Source organism: Lissotriton helveticus, chromosome 10 (assembly GCF_964261635.1).
Source record: "Lissotriton helveticus chromosome 10, aLisHel1.1, whole genome shotgun sequence".
NCBI classification, from domain to species: Eukaryota; Metazoa; Chordata; class Amphibia; order Caudata; family Salamandridae; genus Lissotriton; species Lissotriton helveticus.
In genome coordinates, this window is record NC_136071.1 from 134,484,546 (window position 1) to 134,507,389 (window position 22,844).

At 48.9% G+C, this 22,844-nt stretch overlaps 1 protein-coding gene across 2 annotated transcripts in view; it reads right to left on the reverse strand.

Annotated features, from left to right (window-relative positions):
• The window catches only part of UBE2I (ubiquitin conjugating enzyme E2 I), a 210,087-nt gene that overhangs the window by 27,054 nt on the left and 160,189 nt on the right, over positions 1-22,844 (reverse strand). For both annotated transcript variants that reach the window (XM_078664939.1, XM_078664938.1), the window contains exon 5: positions 11,899-11,971. In XM_078664939.1, the coding sequence (XP_078521065.1) occupies positions 11,899-11,971 (73 nt within the window). The remainder of the gene's footprint in view (positions 1-11,898; positions 11,972-22,844) is intronic.

The window sequence follows — 22,844 nt, forward strand, 5'->3', positions numbered from 1 at the left end:
TAAGAAATACACATTACATGGCAGAGTGTCAAACCATTCTTCCAACTGTTCACCAAAGTTAATGGTAGTGGGGATGCATAAACAGAATTACAGATTGGTAACCCAGTTAGAGTCTCTCCTTGGTCAGTGAAGCTAGGACATTGTAAGGATGCCAACAGTTAGCGCAAAATCAAAAACTGAACATTCCTTCACTAATGCAGCAACATCAGCACCTTTACGCTCCAGTGCACAGGAGAAGGGAGATTGGTGCAGCGAAGAAGTGATGACAAGGCAGTAGCAGAAACAAAAGAGTTGTTGGGAATTATGGTAAATAGGGGTCCACCAATGGGAGGTGCCGGGTGCTCGTTAAAATTAAAAGGGGCAGAAGTCAAGTGAGAAACAAAAATCAAGATGGGTAGGTTGTTGCCGGTCAACTCCAATAAGAAAATCAATGATGGCAGGTTAGTTCAAATTAGCATTGATAATGGTCATTATATATACAAAATTATGGGATTTTAGGGCCAACAAACAGGTTGGCTGTGGTGTGTAGAGCCCGGGCCAATAACTGTATCGGATGTAAGCTACTGAGACTGGAGACCAAAAGGTGAAAATGATAATCACCTACCTCGTCCACAGTAAAGGTAATGCATAACCCCCCTTGAAAGACCTTAAGCATTTCTGAGGACAGTGGCCAATTTACAAAATTTCATTTATTTCATCTTAAAAGAGAGATGCATTCTCTCCATCACTAATAAATAAGCGTTAAGGAAAGTTGGTATAAGAGCTAGAATGGAGATTGAAAATTACTGTTCAAAAGGAGTAGCATACAGCGGAGCGACCTGGGGCCTCGGGGCTTGGAGGATTAGAGCGGCGGGTCGGCTAGTTCACGGCTTGGCGGTCCCTGGAAGGATCGCGCTGTGACAGTACACGGAAGAAAGGAGTCTATTAGCCCCCCCCCCCTGGAAACGCTCGAAATAAAAGAAAACAAACACCCATCATAAGAGTTCTTCCTACTTCTTTAATGATCAATCAACTGGAAATGAAGATTTGCCTCATTACAAATGTGATTTTGGCGTTTGATCTGGACAGCCTCAGCGCAGCCTGACAGTCCTGAAGGTATTTACATGCACACTCTTTAATTTCTATCTTGAGCTTGCCGGCGCTGCATTCTTTGCCCTGAAACATACAAAGCTATCTGCTCACAAACTAGCCACGCGGCATGATGATTCTTTTACTTGTCTCTCTCCTTTACCTAAAATGGCGGGGAACATTTACTGGAGCCATAAATCGCCTCCACTGCCCACCAGATGACCATGAAGCTGCATACCAACGTGGTCACAGGTCACCAAAACAGAGATAAGTCTCCCTCCTCGCCTCCAAGCAGCATGGAATCTAATCTCTCCCCTCCCCACCTAACACAGAGGACGGACTAAGTCGATCTGCCCCTGAAAGGGAAACTATCTCTCTAAGACAGATCAAAAATAGAGAAAGGACTACTTCTGGCTCCATATATGCTATCCTGGTGGCCATCTTTGAACAGTTCACCACTGGGGGGGGCCATCTTAGACTAGTCATCTTCACCTACTGCCCATACCTTTACCACTTAGGCTTACAACCCCGCAACCGCACAAACTCAATCTCACGCACTCCCCCCCTCTTCTACCTACGCCTCTTCCACCATGGAACGCATAGGCGAGCACACCTACAAAATCTACCCACCCGAGCTCTCCCAAAAAAACGCCAAACGCTACAAACACAACTTCCTGAAGGCACACCCTGAAACCCTTGTGTGGACACCTACTTTTCACTGATCAATGGAGCCATGAACACAGACATCATCTTTTACACTCTACGTAGAGCACAATGGAGGAAAGCGTTCCTCTCCATTCTCACTATCCACACCACCAGTAAATCCGCTCATGGCCTAACGCTTTCTACCACCCCATCCCAAGTTTTCCCAGGCAGAGCCACAATCACCATCTACAACAATGGGACCATTCTATTCCAAGCCACTGATAGGAACCTTGACCGACTCGACAACCTATTCCCTACCTTCTTAGAACACATCGCCAATCGGCGGGCCTCCACTCCGCACACTTCAAGCTGCACAACACCCCCCAACTCCAATCCTCAATATATCCTGCCTTTCCCATTGCAACAGGGGAATGACATACACCTCTCCCATCCCCCCCCAGTGTTATAGTTAGTCACACACACGACGTAACCCCCCACACCCCTCACTCTCTGACGTAGATCATTCCCCCTCATACATCCCTCATACCCCCACCCACCCTTCCCCCCACGAGTCTTGCTGAACCCACCATCGCCCGGAGCCTATCTCCCCCCCCTCCCCCCGCGGCATATCTTTTTCCCACTCTATCTCCCCCCCCACTCTCACTCCCCACTCCCTCACACTACCAACTAATCCCTTAGAACACGCCTCCTCCCATACACTAACATCCCCCTCTCTCCCCCCCATACTCAGCCCCCACTACCTTCTTACCACCCCCATTGTCTGCAGCCTTCACTCATCCCACAACTCTCCAGCGCCGCCCCCACCGATGACCCCACCTTTACCTCCCACCCTCCCCCTACCTCGCCCATAAATTCGCTCACCCATCGAATGCCACCCCACCCACTTTTACCGCAGAGCCCTCCACTAACGCCAGCATACCCCACCCCTCCGCCCCAAATTCGCTCCCCAGCTCCCCTCTCAACCACTCGCCCATGGCCCTCAGCTCAAACACTAGCCCAAATCCACCTCTGGACTTGATTCTATCCACCCTCCTACAAGTCAAAGACGAGCTCCACACCATCAAAGAACTTCTTTACACACCCTCCAGACAACACCGACCTACAACGACCACCTCCGTATCCAACAATCACCACACTCTCCCCACAGGCCCTCGCATTCAACTCTCTCCGCACTGGCCCACTATCCCCGCCCGCAACAACACCCACCGCCCCCCGCTTGCCCTTAACTCACTGTCGGACCACGACTTATGCACCCTCCTTCGCTCTTTTGGCCCAGGTCCGATAAAACACAACCTCCACACACCTCCCCATACCCACAATCCTCACAAATCCCCTTAGACACCCAACTCTAACAGAAGCTCCGTCCCCAACAACCTCAGAAAAGTCCCCCTATCTCTAGAACACTCGACCACCCTTCTCACCCCTAGACTCAAATGCATCCTACTCAACTGCAGATCGGCCCAGAGACACTCCTCCGACATTGCAGATCTCGTCACATCAATGGATCTTGACCTAACCATTTTGACTGAAACGTGGCTAACTGAAGCCTCCTTGCCTTTTATGGACATACTAGTTCCCCCCAATTACCACATCAGACTCGACAGAACCGGCAAGACGGGCGGGGGAATCGCATGCATTTTTAGGAGCAATCTCTCCGTTACTAAAGTCACCGCCCCCTCCCTCACTTCCTGTGAACTCTTCAGCCTCGATATCCTCAGCGAGGGCAAACCAGTATGTGCCTTACATCTCATCTATCACCCAACTGGGAACAACCTCATCTTCACCCAACAACTCATGGACACTATCACATCCAACGCTGGTCGGCAGATCACTCAAATCTACCTGGGTGACTTTAATCTCCACTGGAACGACCAGAAAGACGCAGTGGTGAACAGTCTCAAAACTTTCCTTAATGCGCTTGACCTCACCCAAATATGCAACAGCCCAACACACGATAAAGGCTCGATACTCGATCTCATCATCACCAAAGAGGACTCTACCCAACTGGGGGCAATCCAACCTTGTGATTGGTCAGATCACATCATCACCTTCTTTATCAATGAAAAAGTCAAACCTAACCCGGCTCAACCCACCAAATCCAAGATCTGGAAAAGGGACATGAAGAATCTTAACCCGAACTCCCTACCTCCCCACACCTACAGTCTCCTCCTTCCCCCTGCTGGCGCCTCGGATATTCAATCACTGACTGACCTCTACCTCGACTCTATGAACTCAATCAACGAAGCCGCCCCACTACAACTAAAGAGAGTCTCCACCAAGAATTCGAACCCTTGGTATGACGGCAGACTCAATGAAGACAGGCGTGCTATGCGATTGGCAGAGCACACTTGGAGAGCTGACCCCTCATCACTGCATCGCAAAACGCTCAAGAACAAGAGAAATGCCTACTTTAGGAAAATCAAGCGTGCGAAATCTGACTTTTTTAGCCTCCAGCTGGATCAAGCGAAAAACCGACCAAGAAAATTGTTCGAACTAGTCAAAACTCAAACAAAGCCGCAACCCTTACAATCAAATAACACAACAAGCGATATCCCACATAGTGAAGACTTTTCTGCTTTCTTCAAGCTAAAGACCGACAACATAAGAATTGACCTCCTCAATGATGTAAGCCGAAACCCTAGCCACATCAGAATGTCTAACACTCAGCCTAAAAATAGCGCATCATGGACGACCTTCGACATCTACTCCGAAGAAGCAATACACAAACTGCTCGGCACCTTGAAGCCCTCTAACCACCTCACAGACCCCCTACCTGCTAATGCTGTAAAAGACTTCACCCCCATGCTCCTCCCACTCAGGACCAAAATCATTAACAGCTCCCTTCAACAAGGTCTCATCCCTGACTCCCTCAAGGTGGGGCAAGTCACGCCCATACTCAAGAAACCTACAGCGGACCCGTCTGACCTAAACAATTACCGCCCTATCACCAATATCCCCACCTTGGCCAAACTGCTGGAAAAATGTGTACAACTCCAACTAACAAAACACATTGACCAGTTTGACCTCCTCAACCCTCATCAATCAGGTTTCCGAGCGAAACATAGCACGGAAACGGCCATGACACACATAATTGATGACGCCCTCCAAATTCTTGATCACAATGATTCATGCCTCCTCATCCTTCTCGACCTCTCATCAGCATTTGAAACGGTCAAACGTGAGAACCTACTGGAGCTGCTAAACACTAGAATGGGTTTATCCGGGACTGTTCTCAAATGGTTCTCTTCCTTCCTACATAACCAGTCTCAGATGTTCAAGATCAACAATGTGCTGTCCTCGCCTGTGTCAGTAGACCTAGGCGTTCCACAAGGATCCTCCCTCTCACCCACACTGTTCAACATCATCATGGAACCACTTGCCACCTTGCTCCAAGCATCCAATGTACACTTCCATATGTATGCCGATGACACTCAACTCTACCTAAAGGTACAATCCCCGGATGATATCAAACTCCTGAACTACACACTTAGAAACACCCAATCATGGTTGGCCGACAATCACCTCAAACTAAATGCTCTGAAAACTGAGTTCCTTCTGATTTCACCCCCTGCGAAAATTACCACCACCCAAATATGGCTCAATCACCTAACAGCACTCAATGTCCGACCCACCATCGTGGATTCTGAGAAATCCTTAGGCATCACACTGGACCCAAAGCTCAACATGCATCAGCACATTAGCAAAGCAACGAAATGAGGTAATTTCCAAATCAACACATTGAGGAAACTATTCTATTCTATTCTATTCTGAATTTGGTAAAGCGCAACAGCTACCCCGGCAAAGGGGTGTCCCGGCGCTAAGAACAGACAAACTAATCTGAGGTGGGGGGGAGGGAGAAACTAGGCGGCGGGGAAGAGGTGAGTCTTGATTGCTTTACGGAAAGCAGGGAGGGAGTCAATAGTGCGAATGCTAAGGGGGAGATCGTTCCACAGTTTGGGGCCAAGGACCCCAAAGGAGCGGCCTCCAGTTCGGCAAAGTCGAAACCTAGGGATTGACAGGAGGAGTTGGTTGGCAGAGCGAAGAGCACGACCAGGAACGTAAGGTTGGACAAGGCTTCGAAGCAGAGGGGGGCTTCCCAGTTTCACGATCTTAAAGATCATGACTAAGGCCTTGAATTGGATTCTGTGGTCCACGGGTAGCCAGTGGAGCTTGCGGATGGTGGCTCTGGCTGAGCACCTCCGTGGGAGGCCAACCAGCGTTCTGGCTGCCGCATTTTGAATGCGTTGGAATCTAGCTGTTTCCGCTTTATTAGCTCCCAACAGGAGAACATTAGCGTAGTCCAGGCGTGATAGGATGGTGGCCTGGATAATGAGCTGGCGAGCCTTGGCATCGAAGAGCCCAAGTATGGGCCTGAGGTTCCTTAAAAGGCCTATGCAGGTGGCTGCCACCTTTTTTGTGTGGGACTGGAAACTAAGGTTGGCATCAACCCAGACTCCCAGATTTTTCACACAGTTTTGGGGGAGTGGGGTGTCGCCTAAGGATGACGGCCACCAGTGCTCGTTCCAAAGGCTGGTGTTGCGGCCCAGGAGGAGCACCTCGGTTTTTCCGGCGTTGAGTTGGAGGTAGTTGTCCGTCATCCAGCGGGCCACAGCAGACATACCCCCTTTGAAGTTGGATGCCACGAGGGACGGGCTTTCCGAGAGGGTGACAACCAGCTGGGTGTCGTCCGCGTACGATACAAGCGTGAGCCCCCATTCTCTAGCCACGTCCGTGAGTGGCTGGACGTATAGGTTAAAGAGAGAGGGGCTCAGCGCTGAACCCTGGGGGACCCCCTGAGCGATGGGGTGAGGTTTAGAGAGGTAAGGAGGGGCTGACACCTTGAATGATCTATCCTTGAGAAAGGATCGGAACCATGCAAGTGCGGGGCCAGTCACCCCGGTCGTCTCCAGACGTTTCAGCAGGATGTTATGGGATACCGTGTCAAAGGCTGCGCTGAGATCGAGGAGGATCAGCGCAGCACTATGACCGGCATCTAAAATCATCCGGAGATGCTCCGTGGTGGCTAGTAGGGCAGACTCCGTACTATGGCCTGCACGGAAGCCATTTTGGGAAGGGTCCAGGATTCCGTGATTGTCCAGGTGTTTCGAAAGAGACTCGTTGACATGGGTTTCGGCAATTTTGGACATCCATGGGAGAAGGGATATAGGCCGAAAGTTTTCTGGCTTGGTGGGGTCAAGGGTGGGTTTTTTAATTATCGGTGATACCCATGCTTGTTTCCAAGCGATGGGTACGAGTCCTGTGGAGAAGGAGAGGTTGAGGATGTTCAGCATGGGGGATGAAAAGAAGTCCATCGAAGACATGAAATGAGAAGGGCTCATGGGATCAGCTGGAGAGCCAGACTTCACTTTCTTGCCTAGTTTGGTCAGGTCTGCAGCGGTGATGGCAGGGATTTGGGACAAAGGTAGGATGTTAGGGGTCGTGGTCAGTGGTACTTCCTTGAGGGGAACAGTCTGTGGAAAGGTTGCATAAATTTTCTGAACTTTTTCGATGAAATAGGTTGCAAGCTGTTCACATTGCTCGTGGGAGGAAATTTTTGGGGGGGGCGTCCTAGGGCTTTGGAGCTCTTTCACTAGTTTAAAAATGATTTTGGATGGGTTCGCATTGGAGTTAATTTTGTTGGAATAAAAAGAAGCACGGGAAGATCTAATAGCTTTATGATAGGTCTTGAGCTTGGATAGATACACCGCCTTGTCCTGGTTATCATATTGCTTCCTCCAAATGCGCTCAGCCTTTTTACACTCCTTGCGCATAGTCCTAAGGGTGTCGTCGAACCATGGGTTGGAGGGTGTATTGCGTCCTTTCGACGGCCTGGCTGGGATGAGAGTGTCGAGGCCGTTGCTGATCCAGTTGGTGAACGAAGAATAGATCGCGTCTATATCCTGGTTAGCCTCGTGTTGGAATTCACCAAGGGTTTCATGTAAGTCAGGTGGGGAAAGTTTGTGCCAAGGTCTTTTTAGACTCTGAAAGGATTCGGTTTTGCGTTGACGTTGGGGTGCCGGGACACTCATTTTAACTAGGTGGTGGTCCGTCCATCCCAAAGGGATGGGGGTTTCTGCTGCTGCCTCATGTATGTTAGAAAAGATCGGATCTAGGGTGTGTCCAGCTATATGGGTAGAGGTGAGGACGAGGGAATTAAGTTGCAGAGCCGAGAGGTCGGCAAGAAGATTAATGATGGTATTGTCACCAGTCGCATCAAAGTGTAGGTTCAAGTCACCTAGGATGGTGAAGTTGGCGAACTTAGTGGTGAGTGTTGTCGCCGTTTCGAGAAGGGCGTTAATGAATTTTGTGGCCTGGCCTGGAGGGCGATAGATGTATAGGCCAGATAGCATAAATTGGGGGGTCACACTAATTTTAAATTGGGCGCATTCACAATCTTGAAGAGGTTCCTTAACAAAGGAACAGGTCAGTTGTTTTTTATAGATAATGGCAATGCCGCCACCGCGTGAATCACGATTGATGGTGACCAGATTAAACTCCTCTGGGAGTGATAGATTGGGGATGGTGGTCGAGCTATCTTGGAGCCATGTTTCGCATAGAAATAGTACGTCGGGGTTTTCTTCCTGAAGAAGCGTGTTCACCTCCGGGTGGTGTTTAACGAGGGATCTGCAGTTGAGTTGGAATATCCTTAGTGGCGATATTGTAGTATTAGGGAGGTCACACCGTACCCTGGTGGGTGCGTTGGTGGAGAAGTGGCAGTGGGTGCATTGTAAATGCGTAAGACCTAGGATGCCAGTGGTGTTAGGGCATTTTTGGTAGGGGTTCAGAAGTAGGAGTTCCTTACCGTCATAGCGTATGCGATGACAAGGTCTGGCGAGAGGCGATGACTTGGCGAGGACGGGCGAAGACGGGCTTGCCTTAGGCGCGCCTTCGGCGCGCAAACGGCGCGCCCGCTGCGCCCGTCCGCTGCGCGTCCGATGAATGCACATCCTTAAGGGAGGTAGAGGGGGAGGATGGGCGTGGCCTGCAAGTGGGCGTGGCCTCTGTTCCTCGCCGGTAATGGCGGCAGAATTGACTTTTCTGGCGGCCTCGTTGCAGCGAAAGGTTCGCTGTTTCAGCGTACTTCTAACCCAGGAGGAGATGCCTGAAGGGTGAGTGCGCAGGTTTAAAATACAGTTTTATATCATTCAGTGACACAAGAAATAAGTTTTAAAAAGGTGCGTTTGTTGTCTCCCGGCTTCCGCCTCAGGAGTAGCTTTGTTCTAACTGGGTCGCGCTGTCGGCAGCGTTTATATACTCGGGCGGGTGGGCGTGGCCTGCAAGTGGGCGTGGCCTCTGTTCCTCGCCGGTAATGGCGGCAGAATTGACTTTTCTGGCGGCCTCGTTGCAGCGAAACTTAAACCCTTCCTCCCAGTCAAAGATTTCCAAACTGCTGTACAAGCTCTAGTCATCCCCCGCATAGACTATGGAATTGTGGCCCTCAGCGGACTCCCCCTAGCATCAACTGCACCCTTAAGAGCCTCCTTGAACGCTGCCGCGAGACTCATTACTGGCTCAAGAAAACACTCATATATATCCCCTGACTTGAAATCCCTGAAATGGCTGCCCTTTGAAGCCAGAATACAGCTGAAAATTGCGGTTATGACACACTCGGCCGTACACCACAAGGCACCCAACTACCTCACTCAAAAGGTGACTATATCAGGAGGTGCGAGATCCAATAGAAGTACAAAAAATCTACTCTTGAAACCTCGCAGATTCCGGAAGGAAAAAACGTACAAACGCTCCTTCTCAGGAATGGCACCCAGGATCTGGAATGCACTCCCTCCTGAAACCAGGCTTATCTCCTCCACTGCCTTCTTCAAGAAAGAGGTGAAAGCCATCCTTATGGCTAAGTTCACCTGAACTTTATTGTTGTTGATCTGAGACTTTGCACCGCTTTTGTATCTGTGGCTATCTGATTGTCTAATGATATCATTCTCACTTGATTGCGATCCTATTATGCTACTCTCTCACTACCTATTACTATATTGTACACGTCAGCTTGCTGAAACTTGATATCGCTACCCCTGGTTTTCTGTAACTCTTAGAAATTGGTATAAGCCATCCCTATAGCCTAAGCTCTCTTGATCTCTATTGTAGTTGGATCAAAGACTCCGCACCGTCTTATATTATCGTCTACCTGATTGTTAATTGGTATTTTATCAGCCCATGACTGCTATCTGATCATGCTATTGAATATTATACTTTACCCAATATTATGTTGCGTCACCCCCTTTATGCCCTCCCCCCCTGTTTCTGTTAAGCGCTCCGATATCTGTAAAGATCTTGTTCGCGCTATATAAAACTCTGAATAAATACTAGAACCATAGAGATAATCTTGGCTACATTAATAAACATGTACAGGTGAAACCAATACGTCCTGGCTGTGGTACAGAGAAAATGGATTCGCAACAGCTTAGTTTATAGCAAATATCATGAAAGAGAACACTTTAGTACAAAACAGTTCAAGATGAGTAGTGTGCAACGGACCGAGCACTTCACGTGTGAGGGGGGGGGAGTGGGGTACCTTAGAAAGTGTGGAAAGATCAGGAGGAAGTGTAGAGGCAAGATCACCAGATTGGCAGAGAATGGGCAGGAGTGTAGCAGAGAGCGGAAGAATATAAAACTCCATTGGAGGTAGGATGCAGCAACAGCCAATGCAACAAAATGAGAGCCAACCACATGTGGGCTGCTCTAAGATGTGATTGATAACGGTCTCAAGTAAGAGGCTAAAAAGGGAACACAAAATGCCAATGTGGACGGACCCAAAACCCACTCAAAGTATATGATAAAAGATTACATACAATTAGATCTTTCAACAAGAGGCACCTTAAGCAGCGTCTAGATGTAACCTAATAATCACAGGGGACTCTATACTTTTTGAATACTATTATTCAAATTGAAGAAAAAGTATTGGGGAAAATTAAATTCAAAATATCCGAAAAAATGCAACTACAAATAAAAGGTCAAAACAAAAACCCATGGCACCTAAGTTTTCCTTCTATAAAAGTAGGTTGGAACATTAAAGAAACCAGAGACAGTAAATCATGCAAAGGGGGCCATATAATACCGTCGAAACTTCCATCCTTCAAAAAGAGTGCTCTTAACCCCTCCGCTGCGCTGAATGTTCCGCGCTGGTGCGGAATTTTCTATTGCGCGGGCGAGGCCGGAACGTTCAACGGACGTGCGCAGCACTACCGAGATAGTGCACGCGACGTCCGCTGAACGTGGCCAGCACTGAAGGGGTTAATTAAACCACTGATGTTTTTAAAAACATACAATTCAAAAACAACATACATTACTACTAAAAGTAATGGAATGTTTTCTTTATCAGATGTTCTCTTCAATAAAATCCACTTCTCATAATAAGAGACCAGGTATTTCGAGACATTTCTTGTACCATATGGTAAGGCTGGGAGGAAGTACGACAGCTCACGAGCTGCTGACCTTCACCATCTTGTTTCCTTCATCAATTGATTACATGCACCCATATGCACAGACCGCGCTGCTGGAGCAAACTGGACCCTTGCACCCACTGGAGGTATATTAGTGGTCTGCGACGTCAATCACACCTTTTGTTTGTACACTTAGGCTATGCAGTCAAAACACACACACACACACACACACACACACACACACACACACACCCCCCAGCATCTTAAGTCGGCTGAGTCTCTCTTGTCACACAAAGATGGAGGCAATTGCGATAGCCAAAGAATTACTCACTGCCACTAAAACATTAAAATTGCAAAGCCCTTATTGTGGAAGTTCGCACTACTCACAAAAGAAGGGCGAAAAAGAAAATTCCAAGTCCCACCTTTTACAATTATGCGTTTTACACCCACTGCTCAGCCAGGATGTTTGCTGCACAGAATGTTGGAGTGATGAGGCAATTGGAATGTTGGGTGCCCGAGAGGTTGGGAGTGACAGTTGGGAACAGGCTGAGTAGCAGGCAGGCTGCTCCTGATGGGGCTGCTCTACAGAACCTGTAACTGACTACAATAAAACATCTTGAACTACATCCTACCTGCGTGGACCTCATTACTACACATTTCTTGCCTGAAGATGCACATGAAGACCAAAAAGTATGCAGACGTTCCTTGTGCCATGGCTTTAATACCTTTAACAAAACAAAGCAGGAGCATTCTACCAAGAACAACTTACATTTTGGAGGTGAAGAGGGATAATCATCCTTAAAAAGCATCCGTAGTTTAAATAAACCGCCTTCCCATGGGGTCTGTCAAACAATCAAAAGCAAAATTAACAGTCAGGACAACAAACACTGCAAGGTCCACAATGCGAAACTTAACAGTTGGGAGTAATTCCTACAGAATGGAAAGAAGGAGTTGCACATTGAAGAGAATGACGTGGATCAGTGTGGTGGTGCGATGGAGGTAACAACCAGAAAGCCTGGCCAAGTTTGAAAGTGCAGACTACGATTAGCTACCTGTTCATGCTCAGTCAAATGCACAATCTTTTCAGGGCTTAAGTTTAGAATAATTTTACAATCTACATGGGAATATGTACAAATTAAGGCAAAAATCCACTGTAAAAGGTGATCAACACTACAATTTCACAGACCGCACAGAAAGTGCATTCCAGTATCAGTTCTTTAGTGCAGATGTTGGACGTCTGCAACAAATCCCGTTTTGTAATGACCTGCAATAGGTTAATGCAAATGCACAGGAAGAAATGCGTTACTTACCTGTAACTGCAGTTATCCGCAAGATGGCCGCCTAGGAGGAGCTGCCAGAAGGAGCTCCCCATGCTTGGGGTCCGTTAACCGGGTATATCCCTGCTAGCACCCCTGCATCAAGAGTAACAGGATGAAGAGTAACAGGTTTAACCGCTAAAAGTAACAGGATGACCGACCAGCACCACAGAGGAGTCCCAGCAGCGCCGGAGGGAGGCTCGGGACGTGGACCATCGTCGTGACCGGCACGCATCGCAGCAGAGAAGCCCCGGCACACCTCGCAGCAGAGAAGCCCAAGCGGCCCCGGAGGGTTGAGTGGCGCGGGACGTGGTAACTGCTACCCCATGACCCCATCAGCCTGCACCGGAGCTTAGAGAGCGGAACGAACACCGGACCCCTCCCCCACCCCGAAGAGAAGTAAATATTGGTGGACACTCTGGGAGGCATCGACCCTCACGACGGCAGCAGAGGACGCTGCACCGGGACCAGCGTTGGACGAGTCACGACTGCAGACCCCAGCATACCCCCCCCTCCCCACCCTCCGCCGTTTCAGCTCAGCAGCAGAGGCGCCCCAGCGGAAAGTCACCGGACCCCTCTCCCACTCGCCGGCAGCAGAGGCGCTGATTGCTGCACCGGGATCAGCGCTGGGTCGAGACAATCACAGCGGAACACCCCCTCCCCCCCGTGCCGCAGCAGAGGAAAAACCAGCGGTCTGTGGGGCGGAGATGGGCAGCAGAGGCACTGATTGCAGCCTCGCAGCAGAGGCGCCCCAGCGGATGGCCGGCACCGGGACCAAAGCGGGACAAACACCGGACCCCTCTCCCACTCGTCGGCAGCAGAGGCGCTGATTGCTGCACTGGACCAGCGCGGGACGAAATCATCGCAACGGATCACCCCCTCCCGCCCGCACCGCAGCAGAGGATGACCAGCGGTCTGTAGGGCTGAGAGGGGCTTGGGGACGCTGGTTGCTGCATCGGGAGCCCTACAGTCCTGGGCGGCGGTGGACGCCCCACCTGCACCCCTCACTCCCTGTCCCGTTGCAGACACAGAGGGGACTCACTCACTCGGTCATTCTCTCGCAGCAGACAGCGAGAGCTAACCTCAACTATTCATCGTGAGTAAAAATAGGTGTAAAAAAAAAGTTTTTTTCTCTGTGTGAACTCGCCTATACCCCTTTCCTTTGTTCAAAATGGCGGGGGACTAGAGAACGAATAAAATCTAAGGCTATAAATCACCTCCTGTGCCACCAGATGCTCACGAGGCTCCTGCAAGAGATAAGACGCCCTCACAGCAAGGTAGAATCTGCTCAGCTTGAAAGTGAAACTGTCCACAGAGCAACTACAACAAAGAGAGGACTACTGTCTCCCTCACCCTTTTGTGGCGGCCATCTTTGTCCAGTCTCTCTATCGGGTGGCCATCTTGGACTAGTCACTGCTCACTGGAGCCCCGGTCCTCCCCTCGTGGCGGCCATAGCTAGACTACTACTCTATCTCTCTATGGCGGTCTGCATGGACTAGTCTTCCTGGCTATCAATAACTATCGGTACCACAGTCTCTACATAGCTCTATACTTAAATATACGTGTGCTTAATTGTCTACCTCGTACTGCAGTATCATTTTACATTGGGTATTTTGCACTCTATATAACCTGGTGCTCCTGACGTGCTTAGTGACTACCTTTACTGAAGTACGATATGACTATTGGTACTCTACACCCAATGTAACCTACACCCTTTGTCACTTTTCCCTGCCGATAGGGCACTGACTGCTACCTCATATTCTATCGGCTGCCCACCAGTGCCATAATGTTCATTGCTGTAAGTCGTCTGCACCTATATTGGATCTAGTAATTCCATTAGTAGTTTAGTCCTAGTTGTATATTGTATATGTTGTAAGTTGCACCTATAGCACTGTGATCCCTCTCTCACGGATAGCTACCTCAACTAGCTGGTTATCTTGTTAAACTACTTTCACTTCACTTTATCACTATGATGCACTGATTATTACCTCATTTACACTGCTATCTACCTCAACTATATGGTTATTATTGTATACTACTTTCATCTCGCTGTATCACTGAGTACCACCTCAACCATCTCGTCTACCTCATGCAAACTGCACCCAGCCATTCTCGACACCTGGACTACACCGCTACTATTCCGTACATTATGTTGTGTCAATTTGGCTCCACCTAAATGGTTTGCTACCTCTCAAATTTTGTACATTGTGTAAGCTGCATCTACGCACTGCCTGACCTTGGATTGCCTCGACTGCTACCTCTATTCTTTTGGCTACTTTTGACCACGCACTAACGTCACTCCTGTGCCCTCTAGCCCAACGGCTGACTGATTACTGTCGTCTTTTCTCCCACACCCATCCCTACAGCCACCCTAACATGGATCTCATCGGTAAGCACACATACAGAATCAACTACCCTCCCGCCCTCACCAAAAAAGCAGCTAAACGTTTTAAACATAGCTTCCTGAGGTCGCACCCTGAAACACCCGTGGCTGACTCCTACTTCTCACCGGGCAATGGAGCCCGGAACACTGATTTCATCTTCCACACCTCACGCATAGCCCAATGGAGAAAAGCATTTCTAACCCTACTTACCGTCTCAGCCACCAGGAAAACAGCTCATGGTATAACCCTCTCAATCACACCTTCCCAACTCTTCCATGGCAGAACCACCATCACCATCTACAATAACGGGATTGTCCTAATTCAATCCACGGACAAGAACCTGGAAATACTAGACAACCTGTTCCCCAAGTTCAAAGAACACCTCTCCAAGATGCGGACCACCACCCAGAACCCCACCTGTACTATCATCACCCCCGATGACGCAGCCCCCACCCACAACACTACTAACATAGCTCAGCGCCGGATCGATACGCACCTCACCTCCTCCCTCAGCACCCTAAACAATCACCCACCCGCTGTGGCCACCCCACGCTCCCCAAGCGCAGTCACCAATCTCTCCCCTTCATACACTAGCCTCCCCTCTAACATCACCCCCACCTCGTCCCCCACTCATACCCCCCCCATCCCTCTCTCCCATGACATAACAACCCCCACCCACAACACCTCCTACCTAGATCAGCGCCAGAACGGCACGCGCAATGACAAATCCTACCCTTCGTTCCCCCCCACTCTCAATACCCAGGTGTGCACACCCCCTCCCATACCTCCTCGATACACCCACATTCTCGACTCCCCCACGCCCCCTTCCCCCCACGCTACACCCCCCACGAACGCTTCTGAATACGCCACTGTACGGAGTTTATCTCCCCTCCCTCTCCCTCCCCCCCAAGGCAGATCCATCTCCTTCCCCAGCTCCCTCCCCACTCTCTCTCACGACACCCCCACGGAACATTCCGCCTTTCTTACCTTAACATCCCCCCCTCCTCCCACTCTCAGCCCCCACTACCCTCCTGCCACCCCCACTGTCTTCAGCCTTCACTCTCTCTTTAACTCACCTACACCGTCTCCCACTGTTGACACCACTTATGTCTCACACTCTCCACCTACTCCACCAACACCCATCGTCCACAAATATGCCCACACTCCGAATAACATCCCACTCATTATCACCGCAGAACCCTTCAACAACGCCAGCATATCCCCCCCTCCGATACCCTGCCCGCTTTCTAGCCCACTACTCAACCACTCACCAATCGCTCTCACCACCAACACCACCTCCATTACTCCTCTGGACCCGACCTTATCTACCCTCCAACAACTCAAAGAGGATCTCCTACAAGTCAAAAAGGATGTCCACGACATCAAAGACATCCTCCTCTCACGGCCCAGCCTACCTCCCACCATCCCACTACCCTACAAACGACGCACCCCCCCTACATACACTCGCCTCAAACGATCCCCGAGATGGCCGACTATCCCCGTTCGCAATAACTCCCACCGCCCCCGCCGTGTCCTCAACTCACTGTCTGACCGCGACCTTTGCTCTCTCCTACACTCCTATGGCCCAGGTCCTGTAAAACACATATCCAACACACACATCCCCATACCCACAACTCACTCAAACCCTCTGAGGCTCCCAACCCATAGCAACAGAGTTTCCGTCCCTAGCAACCTCAGAAAAATCCCCCTCTCTCTAGAAGGTTCGACCACCCTTCTCACCCCCAAACTCAAATGCATCCTACTCAACTGCAGATCGGCCCAAAGACACTCCTCTGACATCGCTGATCTCGTCTCAGCAATGGAACTGGACCTAGCCATTCTGACGGAAACGTGGCTTACTGAAGCCTCTACCCCGATAATGGACATATTAGTCCCCCCCAATTATCACATCATTAGACTGGATAGGCCTGTCAAGACGGGCGGGGGAATTGCATGCATCTTTAGGAGCAACCTCTCCGTCACTAAAGCTGCCTCCCCCTCCCTCACCTCCTGTGAACTCCTCTGCCTCGATATCACCAGCGAGGGCAAACAAGTTTGTGCTTTACATCTCATCTATCACCCGCCTGGCGACAACCTCATATTCACCCAACAACTCATGGACACGATCACCTCCAATGCCGGTCGGCAGATCACCCAAATCTACCTGGGTGACTTCAACCTCCACTGGAATGATCAGAAAGACACAGAGGTGAACAGTCTCAAAACTTTCCTTAATGCGCTTGACCTCACCCAAATAGTTGATAGACCAACACACGACAAAGGCGCAATACTCGATCTCATCATCGCCAAGGAGGACTCCACCAAACTGGAGGCGATCAAACCTTGTGACTGGTCAGATCACCACATTATCACCTTCTCTATTAACGAAAAAGTTAAACCTAACCCGGTTCAGCCCACCAAATCCAAAATCTGGAAAAGGGACATGAAGAGTCTTAACCCCACTACACTCCCTCCCCACCTCGACAATCTCCTCCTCCCCCCTCCAGGTGTCTCGGATGCCCAAGCACTGACCGACCACTACCTTGACTCTATGAAACTGATAGTCAATGAAGTCGCTCCACTGCAACTGAAGAGAGTCTCCAACAAAAGTTCTAACCCCTGGTACGATGGCAGACTCAATGACGACAAGCGCACTATGCGAATGGCAGAGCGTACCTGGAGATCTGACCCCTCATCACTGCATCTAAAGACGCTTAAAAAAAAGAGAAATGACTATTTCAGGAAAATAAAGTGCACAAAGTCTGACTTCTTTAGCCGTCTACTGGACCAAGCAAAAAACAGGCCAAGGAAACTGTTCGAACTAATCAAGACTCAAACAAAGGCACAACCCTTACAATCAAACAAAGCAACAAGCGACACCCCACACTGTGAAGCCTTCTCTGCTTTCTTTAAGCAAAAGACCGACAACATAAGAAATGACCTCGTCATGGACTTAAGCCGATTCCCCAATCACACCAGAATGTCCAACATTCAACCTAAAAACAATGCATCATGGCTGCACTTCGACAGCTACACGGAAGAAGATATATACAAACTACTCTGCACCCTGAAGCCCTCTAATCACCTCACAGACCCCCTACCTGCTAATGCGTTAAAAGACTTCACCCCCTTGCTCCTCCCTCTTTGGACCAAAATCATCAACAGCTCTCTTCAACAAGGTCTCATCCCAGACTCCCTCAAGGTGGGGCAAGTCACACCTATACTCAAGAAACCCACAGCTGATCTGTCTGACCTGAACAACTACCGGCCTATCACCAATATCCCCACCCTGGCCAAACTGCTGGAGAAATGTGTCCAAATCCAACTAACAAAACACATTGACCAATTTGACCTTCTCAACACTCACCAATCAGGCTTCCGAGCGAAACATAGCACGGAAACAGCTATGACACACATAATTGATGACGCCCTCCAAATCCTTGACCGCAATGATTCCTGTCTCCTCATCCTTCTTGACCTATCGTCAGCTTTTGACACGGTCAAACATGAGAACCTATTGGAGCTGCTAAGCACTAGAATGGGTCTCTCGGGAACTGTTCTCAAATGGTTTGCTTCTTTCCTTCATAACCGGTCGCAGAAGTTCAAGATCGACAATGTGCTATCTAAACCAGTGCCTGCAGACCTAGGTGTCCCACAAGGATCCTGCCTCTCCCCCACACTGTTCAACCTCATCATGGAACCACTCGCCACCTTGCTCCAAGCATCCAATGTTCAATTCCATATGTACGCCGATGACACACAACTTTACCTAAAGCTACAATCCCCGGAAGATATCAAACTACTGAATTCCACACTTAGCAACACTCAATCCTGGCTGGCCGTTAATCACCTCAAACTAAATGCGCTGAAAACTGAGTTCCTACTCATCTCACCCCCGGCGAAAACTTCCACCACCCAAACGTGGCTCAATAACCTAACAGCACTCAATGTCCAACCTACTATCGTGGACTCAGCGAAATCCCTAGGCATCACAGTTGACGCCAAGCTCAACATGCAACAGCACATTAGCATAGCCACAAAAGGGGCTAATTTCCATATCAACACACTGAGGAAACTCAAACCCTTCCTCCCTGCCAAAGACTTCCAAACTGCTGTACAAGCTTTAGTCATCCCTCGCATAGACTACGGAATTGTGGCCCTCAGCGGACTCCCGCTATCCACAACAGCACCCCTAAGAGCCTCCCTGAACGCTGCTGCGAGACTCATTACTGGCTCGAGAAAACATTCGCATATTTCCCCAGACCTAAAATCTCTAAAATGGCTGCCTTTTGAAGCCAGAATTCAACTAAAAATTGCAATAATGACACACTCGGCGGTGCACCACAAAGCACCCAACTACCTCGCGCAAAAGTTGTCTATATCAGGAGGGTCGAGATCCAATCGTAGTACAAAAAATCTACTTCTGAAACCTAGTAGATTCCGGAAAGAAAAAACATACAAGCGCTCCTTCTCAGGAATGGCACCCAGGATCTGGAATGCGCTCCCTCCGGAAACGAGGCTTATCTCCTCCACGGCACTCTTCAAGAAAGAGGTGAAGAGAATCCTTCTGGCCAAGATCTCCTGAACATTACAGAGACTGGAACTGAGTCTCTGCATCGCGCTGTATCTCTGATCACCCTGCCCTTTGGCACTATCCTACTACCTAGAGGGGCACTACTACGCTACTCTCGTCCTATCGACCAATATATGCTACTCTTTGTTGGATTTATATGACTTGTTTACCTGACTGTATTTTGATAGGTTTTGATATGTTTCTGTACATTATTGTTATCTATGTTACTCTATGTTTATTGACCACTATATTGCTCCCATTATTTTGCTCATTCCTGTTGCCCTTGCCCCTGTCTCTGTGAAGCGCTCTGATATCTGTAAGGATCTTGTTCGCGCTATATAAAACTTTGAATAAATAAATAAATAAATCCAGTATTGGTGTCTTTCATAGATTCACATGCCTGAATCATTCCCCGTCGTCGAGATGGGAGCCCCGGTATATAGAAAAGTAATGTCCTATAGACATACATAGAGAATAGTAGGCCTAAGGGCCTCTCCTTAGTAGCCTATCTATGTCCTTTTGTGAAAAGGACCAAATTCCTGAGGGTAGCCAATCAGCTACCACCTCCCTCTAGAACCTTCCTGCCAGGAGACTCAGTCTCTCAGATTTTCGTACGCACCAAGCTAGGTAGACGTAACATATGTTATGGAGAGAGAGAGAGAGAGAGATGAGTCCTTCCTGGGGAGGCAGGAGGGTTGCATGTGAATCTATGAAAGACACCAATACTGGATAACTGCAGTTACAGGTAAGTAACGCATTTCTTATCCAGTATTATGGGTGTCTTTCTTAGATTCACATGCCTGAATCAGAGTAGCAAGCAATACATTATGCACATTTGCGATGGAACATAACGAATAGTCTGAGATAATACATATCATGTGACTAGTAAACATCAGCAATACAAAAAATAAAGTAAATAAATGTGCATACCATCGCAGGACGGTGGGAAGGAGGAAGGCTCATCTTACTGGAATAGATGGCGAAGTACAGCCTGGCCCACAGCTGCATCCTGCATCAGTTCCGTATCCAGACAGTAGGGTCTGGTAAATGTATGCGGCGATTTCCAGGTCGCTGCCCTGCAGATGTCCAGAATCGGTACTCCAGCGAATAGTGCCGCCGATGTGGACACAGCTCTTGTGGAATGCGCTCGGACTTTGGAATGCAATGGATGTCCGGCTTGGTCATGGCAAAAAGCAATTGCTGCGGATATCCAACGTGAAATGCTTTGTTTGGAGAGTGGCATGCCTTTTCTAGGTCTGCTGAAGGCGATGAAAAGCGGATTTGTTTTTCTGAAATGTTTTGTCAAGGTAGAATTTTAGACATCTCTTTAGGTCCAAAGAGTGAAGAGATCTTTCAGCCACAGTACTGGGGTTCGGGAAGAAGGAGCGAAGTACAAGTGGTTCATTGAGATGGAAGTCCGAGGGGACTTTAGGAATGAAGCGAGGATTGGTCCTTAAAATCACTCTGTCCTCTCTGAACTGCATGAAAGGATCTTGTATTGAAAGAGCTTGTCACTCACTGACCCTTCTCGCTGAGGTTAAAGCCAAAAGAAGTGCGGTTTTCCACGAGATGAATTTGATATCAGCCCTATGGATTGGCTCAAATGGGTGCTTCATCAATTGGTTGAGTACCACATTAAGATGCCACGTTGGTGGAACTCGTCTTGGCCTTGGAAATGATCTATAGAGCCCTTTGAGGAATTGCTTTATTAATCTATTGGACCATAAGGAAGGTCCTTTAGAGGTCTTCGTAAAGCGGGAGATTGCTGCCAGATGCACTCTAATAGAGGCATGTGCAAGCCCTGATTGTGCCAGATGTAGTAGATATGGCAGTAACTGCTCTGGAGTGATATTGAAAGGATGGATATTGTTGTCTCTACACCAAATACAAAAGCGTTTCCATTTCAAGGAATAAGTTTTGTTCGTGCTAACTGCTCTTGCCTTGGCTAGGACTTCCCTGCACTCCTGTGGAATGTTTAGGTGACAGAACTCTCGGTACTCAGGAGCCATGCCGATAATCTGAGAGATGTCAGATTCGGGTGGAGTACTTGGCCTTTGGACATCGAGAGTAGGGCAGGCTGTTGATGTAGACGGATCGATGGTTGGACTGAGAGGCGACGGAGGTCCGTGAACCAATGCTGTCTCGGCCAGTATGGGGCAATGAGAATCAAGGTGCAGTGTTCCATTTTCATTTTCCGAATGACTCTGGTTATCAGGGGAAATGGCGGAAATGCGTACGCAAATACGTTGCGCCATGCGATGGAAAATGCATTTCCTAGTGACCTCGGTTGGGGATGCCAGCTTGCGAAGCTGTGGCATTTGGCGTTCTCCCTGGTGGCAAAGAGGTCTATTTGTGGTCTCCCCCATTTCGAGAAGATGTCGTTTAGAACTTGCTGGTCCAGTTCCCATTCGTGGGACAGAGACCTTTGCCTGCTCAGAGCGTCCGCTATGATGTTGTCCTTTCCTGGGACATACGCTGTCAATTTGATGTTGTGTAGTAGCCAGTTCCAAATTTTTTGCGATTCGCGAGACAGTGTCAGTGAACGTGTCCCTCCCTGCTTGTTCAGGTAGTGCATTGTGGTCGTGTTGTCCGTCCTCACAAGCACTGCTGAATCTTTGATGCGAGGGAGGAATGCTTGTAAAGAGTGTAGAACTGCTCGTAGTTCTAGGAGGTTGATATGTAGAGTCTTCTCTTGTTCTGTCCACTTGCCACTGATTTGCAATTCTTGAAGGACTGCACCCCAGCCTTCTAGAGAAGCGTCTGTCGTTATGACATGTGGAGTAATTGGCATCAAGAATGTTAGACCTTTCGATAAGTTCTTGTTCGTTGTCCACCAAAGTAAAGCCTTGGTTATCTGTCGAGTGATGACTATGTGATCCTCGAAAGAACCTGTACATTGTGTCCACTGTTTGGTCAAGGCCTCCTGCAAGGGGCGCATTCTGAGCCGACAGTGAGGGATGAGTAATATGCAAGAAGACATCATCCCTAGAAGTCCTGACTTTGATGGTGTGTTTTGAAGATACTGCGGTAGCTAGAGTCATCAGTTTGTGTTTTCTTTCTTGAGATGGGAAGGCTTTGGAAGAAATCGTATTTAGAGTTGCTCCAAGGAATGTTATAATTTTGGTGGGTGTTAAGGTTGATTTCTCGTAGTTGAGAGTCAGACCTAAGTGCCGGAAAATATCTAGACAGGCGTTGGAAGACATCTGAGCATCTGTGAGAGATGGTGCTTTCACCAGCCAGTCGTCCAGGTAGGGGAAGACCTGGTGATTCTGCTGTCTCTGGAAAGTGCCACAGGAGCCAGGCACTTTGTAAAAATGCGTGGCGCCGATTTGAGACCGAATGGGAGGACACAGAATTGGTAGTGTTGACCTGCTACTTCGAATCGTAGAAATTTTTTGTGGCGTTTGTGTATCGGGATATGGTAATATGCGTCTTGCAGGTC